The sequence below is a fragment of the Coregonus clupeaformis genome, chromosome 23 (genome assembly GCF_020615455.1).
Source record: "Coregonus clupeaformis isolate EN_2021a chromosome 23, ASM2061545v1, whole genome shotgun sequence".
NCBI classification, from domain to species: domain Eukaryota; kingdom Metazoa; phylum Chordata; class Actinopteri; order Salmoniformes; family Salmonidae; genus Coregonus; species Coregonus clupeaformis.
The window spans coordinates 15,292,633-15,298,972 of NC_059214.1; the positions used below are offsets into that span (position 1 = coordinate 15,292,633).

At 40.0% G+C, this 6,340-nt stretch overlaps 1 protein-coding gene across 1 annotated transcript; it reads right to left on the reverse strand.

Annotated features, from left to right (window-relative positions):
- Positions 1-1,228: 1,228 nt before the first annotated feature.
- On the reverse strand, positions 1,229-4,299 carry LOC121536220 (transcription factor 21). Its single transcript, XM_041843489.2, has 2 exons — positions 3,545-4,299; positions 1,229-1,825 (listed from the first exon to the last, which is right to left on the reverse strand). The coding sequence occupies exons 1-2, from the start codon at positions 4,122-4,124 to the stop codon at positions 1,788-1,790; spliced, it is 618 nt and encodes a 205-aa protein (XP_041699423.1). The 5' UTR covers positions 4,125-4,299; the 3' UTR covers positions 1,229-1,787.
- Between the last annotated feature and the right edge of the window lie 2,041 nt (positions 4,300-6,340).

Sequence of the window (6,340 nt, forward strand, 5' to 3'; positions counted from 1 at the left end):
ACATCTCTGGAGAGACTGTCCCCGGGGCCGGTGTCGGCGAGCTGCTGGAGCTGCGCGTCAAGGGGGAGCCCGAGGGTTTGCTTATTGACGAATATCAGTACCTGTATAAGGCTCGCCCCCTTGTCTTTGTGTGTTATTGTTTATTGTGGAGGTGAGATTAGGAGCTCTTTGTATTTTGTATCGCCGTGATATTTCACCCGTGTGCCTTGTTGTTCTCCAGTGCGCCTGATTTCCGCACTGGAGTGTTTGACGCATTGCTGCGTACCGCTGTGTTTTCGGAATAAACCTTTTATTCTGTGATGTACCCTCCTGCGCCTGACTCCTTCAAAATCACTCACCACAACCTGGCAGAATGATATCATGATTATTTGCATTAATCCAGTGGCCATTTGTTTTGCAAACACCTACTCATGTGTGCTACAGCAACACTGCTTACCAAACAACAGTGCTAGGTGCCTGCACAGTTGAATTAAAGGGTAACTACACTCAAAAATCTAAATGTATTCAATTTTTCCCAGACCTCAAAAGCGGTCTCCTAATGTGGTTTAAGCATTGTTGTGAACATTCAATTTTGTTGTTTTTCTATTAAAAGTGTGATTTGACTGCGAAAACCTGAGAAATTATGGGAAAATCTGAAACCTGTGAATTTCTGACAATTGAAGGTCTCATTTATCTATTTCAATAGTAGGCCTAATACTGTATTAGCCTACTTGCATGATATGGGATGTATCATTTGATGTCATTCAGATAGTATGTCACTGTTTCTCATAGAAATGTTCACACAGTGCGCCTTTCCTTCTCTGGGTGGGCCTTTTGGGAAATGTTGGACAGAATTAGAGTATACCCACTTCTCCACGCACATCTACACCACTGCTGAAACGGCCTACTATTTACGACGCAAGTACGGGCATTCGCACACGGCCAGCGTGTTAGGAATTCCCTGATTTGCCATCGAGCACAAATCCAGTCACCAGTCCTTACAGTTTCACCTCAATATACTCACAGATGCTACAAAAACAACATATCTTCATAATAAGTAACATGAATATCAAAACGGTCCATTTGACAACATAATAAATAATGTATTATTGACAATTGATTAAAGATACAGTATAAACAACTAGCAACATCAAAATGAAAACAGTTAAATAAATAATTAATTATTATGTAAATAATACAAAAGAACCAAAGTTATCAAATAACAAATAAATAAATAAATAAACAAATTGATGAATAAATAAATAAACAAATTAAATAAATACAATGATGAATAAATTAATACATAAATTAATTAATTAAGCTAAATTAACTTACGTGAAATTTGGGTGTCACACACAATCTAATTTACATCATCAAGACCCTTGTGACAGTATCTAATGAACAACAGCAAAAGGTTTCAAATGAACACACGGGCACTTCAGTATTACACTCAGAAAAAATTAGTTTGACCAAGGTTCATTCAGTCCCATGCCAGGCTGCTTCTCTCCCCTGTGACAAGTGCCATCCCCATGGGCTTAAGTCTGGCCCCGGTCCCCCATTCACTGTAAAACAACAGGCAACTCCAGAAAAAGACTGGCTCCCCATTACCAATCGACAACACATTCAAATATTTTAAAGGCTGTGAGGGGAGTGGATGGCTGCAGAGAGAGGTGCATGACCTGGTGAGAAGTCTGCAGATGTCACTCAGCCCCTGAATTGATGTTGCCATTGAAACAGAAAGAGAAGGGGGGTGTAAATCCCCCGCCAGCAGCCCCCCGTCCTCTGTACTTGGGTTGCCCCATCCTGAGTTAATCCCACTTTATCCAGGAGAGCCGGGCTGTCAGATCTAGAGTGAGACGGGGGACAAAAGCAAGGCAAACATGGGGCTTTAGATACATTATAATGATCGTTTAACAAGTCGCAGGCCCCCTCCGAATGGTTGGAGTGAAGCCCCACAGAATGAGTTAACTAAAGTAAATAGGCAACCATTGAGTGCAGTGAGAATACTTGTGCTCTGGCAAAGGGGAGCTTTTGAGCACCCACACCAAAGAAAAAGACAGCTGGGGAAAAAAACACACAACAAACAAACAAAGCAAGCTGTTTAAGTGACACAAACTCAATTCAGAGCCAATGAGCTTTGGAGTTGGCTGTCACCATTAGCATATGCTCTCCTTCTCCTTGTGCTAATTTAATTTTAAACATTTGGTAGGATACTTCATCCTCCCTTTGGTTTATCCTGTGTGTTGTTTGCAATTTCGTGAATGGGGTTTGGTAATGTCCCACACCCAACTTGAAGTCACAAAACATATGCATGTAGTATTGGTTGCCAAACTAGAATTCCAATGGCAAAATATACATTTACTGTAATTCCTTCCATGGATAGTGGGTGGACATATTGCTGGAGGATCGTCAGTACCACACTTGGAAAAAAACATAACATTCTAGTTGTTTCAACTAATTATTATTAGTTTTCGGACCAAATGTTACCTGAACAAAAAAGAAATGTGTTTGCTCAACTTGTCTCATATGTTCATTCAAGTAGAAATTATTATTTGGGCATCATAACTAAAAAGGCTGTGCAACTGGTTATACACACAGAGTTTTTAACATACAATGTTTTCAACGTACATATTTGTACTTTTAACAGAGCTGAGATTTACTTTGAAGTGCAAAGTTTAGCAATAAAGGTGAAATCAGTCATTGACACAGATGTGGTGGAATAGCAGGAAGATTGGAATGCCGTGAACCAAGAGATTGTGAGTTCAAATCCCAGGTGAGGACATGTTGATTATTAATTACTGTATAAATGAACATGCACAATATAATCATGTACAGTGTGCCAAATATGTACATTGTATGTTAAAATAACTGTGTATGTAACTAGTTCCACAGCCTTTTTTTTAGGTAAGATGACCAAAAATACTTTCTAGTTGAATGAACATATGAGACAATTTGAGCAAACACATCATTTTAAGTTGACAGATTTTTGGCTATGTTTTCTCATGTTGTAGGTAAGTTTGGGCCAACTATGTTTTCTTGTTCAGGTAACAGTTGGACTGAAAAGTTGAGTAAACTAAAAAAAAAGGCAGTGGAACCAGTTATTTAATAATTAGTTGAAACAACTAGATCTACTGTAATAGCCTATTTGGTTACGTCTAATCTGTCTAAATCATAATAATAATAATATGCCATTTAGCAGACGCTTTTATCCAAAGCGACTTACAGTCATGCGTGCATACATTTTTGTGTGTATCTATGAACTACATACATTATGACCATAGCTCTTACACGTTCTCAATTATTGTTTTTACAATTTCCAGACATAAGTGCATATAATTATGACTATGTGGCAGGCACAAGTGTCAAGGGGCCAGATAGACCTATTGTAGGATCTTTTGCACCAGTTTCTATTTAGCCTTTTAATCTTTGAATGGAAGAGATTCAAAATTTTATCTTACAGGCAAAGAATCAAATTGTTTATAACTGTAATCTCATTGCATAATCTAAAATGGTTCTAAAATTGTTATATTTATCAGTAATTAGGCTATTTGTATTATCTGCTCACCGCTTGTGTTCCAAATGGCATTGGTTTGATTCTTGTAACCATTCTTCATGCATTCGTCCACGTACGACTTGGGGTCGCAGCCGGAAATCAGTATTTCTCTCAGGAGGGCGATGTAAGCAATGGCCAATCTCAGGGTATCAATCTTGGACAGGCGCTTCTCATAGGGAAAGGTTGGCACGTGGCACCGGAGCTCTTCGAACGCAGAATTGATACTCAGCATCCTCTTCCTCTCCCGGATGTTAGCGGCGTGTCGCTGGATCTTGTACGGGTGATGGGGCACAAACCGCCGCGGCCTGCGCTTGCTGATCTCGTGGGGCTCGTCCACCGAGGAGCTGTCCACTTCAGCACTGGCTCCAAGGCCGGGAGACTGCGAGTCCAGGTCGGTGAAGGTCATCTGCGCGTCCGGGAACATGGACTGGCCACCGAACGAGGACCAGGGCGAAAGCTGGCCCGTGACCGTGGTGCAGTCAAAGAGGAGAGTGTCCAACTGGGACTGGAACTGGAAGTTAGGGTCCATCTGGCCCCAGAAGGCAAAGTCTGTAGTGCCATCTTGATCCAAGTCAAATAATATATCTTCCATTTTAAAATCTTAGTGTTCAATTTGATTCAACAAGCTGTGTTCACCCGGCAGGAGAAAACTTGTAGCCTGCTGCACGAAGTAAATTGTGTTGTTCAGACATCAGTGCCTAGTTCAAACGTGCCTAGTTCGAAATAAAGTGCTTGTGGGAACCGTCGGGTGTGCACTACCTGTCACCTGTAATCTCTGGACTGTGTGACACGCACAGTGACACATCTCGAGGATTAAATAGTTCCCAGACTTCAATGTCTCGCGGCAGGGGGCTCGCGCATTTTCTAAAGACTGAAAAGGGCCTCATTAGGACACACGCCCCCTCCTAATAGATCACTAATTGCCTTTTAAAAAGCGGAGGTAGAGATACAAAGGAATCAGTTGATCTTCTAATTATAAACTTCCCTCAAGTTGTTCCCTATACAACGAGCAAAGAGTAGCCTAACATTTACAAAGACAATTATTATTTGCCATTAGTTCCTTGAGAGGCCTCTTGCTCAGTTTTGCCCCGCGTGTAGCACTTGGTCAACCGGGTGGCATCTGAATAGAATAGCTTTATAATTAGAACTCAGCTCGCGCCACACAATACTGTCAGAAACGTATGATAGTGCTCTTAATTATCAAGCCACGTAGCCCCTGATTTAATGTTTATTAATGTTGATAGGCCTACAAAACAAGCAATGTAAGACACATTTTTTTAGTTGAAGGTGTTGGTACAGATCGAATTTTAAATACAAGGATCTTCCATAGCCTATACTGTAGCAGAACTGAATATGGTTTGATGTAAGTCAGGCTCTATATTATTTGCCTGCATCTACTTGGCTATTGCATTTTGTTTGTCATTTTGCATGTCTAAATAAATTGCAATTCGAAAACAACAATTAAAGCAAGTTGAAACAACACTTCTTATTCATTCGTGCGGGATTATTTTGGTCTGCTCACCACATAAAACAAGTTCATTTGCAGATGATATGACTTTTATTAGGCCTATGACGGATGAGCTAGCCTCTAAATATGGCAAATTTAATGAGATGTGTCTGCTGCCTATTTATTAAATCATGTTTACATTTCCTAACATAAGGTTTTGATGTTACCAGCCTTTAACGATGCTCGTTGAAAGGGGAGTGTTTGTCATTGCAAACACAGAAAGCAAGCCTGCTATCTCTTTAGTGGTTAGAGTACCAAGACACATCCTCTAGCGATTTTTCAACTTTTACTGTTGAAAAGCGATATCCCAAGTATAAATAGGCCTACAGTAAAGTAAACACACTAAAGTGGAAAAAAAGAAGTGTTGAGGAAAAGAGTGTTTTTTTTTCAGACACAATTGCAAACTTCAAGGAGTGGGGCTTTCAAGGAGTTGGTCTGATGGGAATCCGTGAACTCTTCGACCTCCCCCTTGCTTGAGGAACAATTGACGTGCGATAGAGAACAAAAGAGGCCCACCCACCCACTTGTGCTACTGTATGTCATGACATACCTGCACCACCTATTGAGATGTGCCTTTTGTTAAGTAAATGAGTTGTTAAATGAATTGAAAAGGAGACTGGAGTACCACTTTAAGCATGTCATGAACTGTAAACCCAAATGCATTTTTAACTCAAAAAAAGTTTAACCAAAAGTAAATGAAAAGTCATTATTACTTAATATGTGGTACTGACTCAAGAAGTCACATCAACTCAATTTTTTAAGTTATGATAAAAAAATGAACTTTTTTTGGAATTGTTTTTATCTGTGTTTTTGCATGTACATTGAGTGATTGATTGATTAATCTTATGCAACACAAAGATAAATAACACATTTTCCTAAACTAATCCAATCATTTAGTTAGATTTTTTTGCATCCTTGACTGAAATGGTTGTTCCAGTTTAAATGGTTTAGGTAGTCTCTTGTTCCTAACCCTGATAGTCATTATGAATGCAGGTTGTGGGTGAATAGAAATGTCAACTGTTGGATAGCCTAACTCTGGCTGGATTCCAATAGGAATTACACATCACTTTGCTTGCCAGCATAATGTGACTTGCAGGTAGGGTTGCAAAATTCGGGTAAATTTCCCAGGTTTCCACAAATCCCTTTAGGAAGATTCCTGGAAATCCGTTAACCATGGTTTTGTGAAAATCTGGTAATTTTGCGAAAGCTACCAGAATTTTGCAACCCTACTTGCAGGCCTGATGTAGCCTGTAAACCATGAGTTTCAGGCCCCTGTATTAGGGTAAAGCTAGGCCTCAAAA

Excerpts from the sequence above, each read along its gene's own strand:
- LOC121536220 (XM_041843489.2), bottom strand. The coding sequence starts at position 4,124 with ATGGAAGATATATTATTTGACTTGGATCAAGATGGCACTACAGACTTT. Across the intron at positions 1,826-3,544 it reads TGCCATTTGGAACACAAGCG|ATCTGACAGCCCGGCTCTCC; the intron begins GTGAGCAGATAA and ends GTCTCACTCTAG.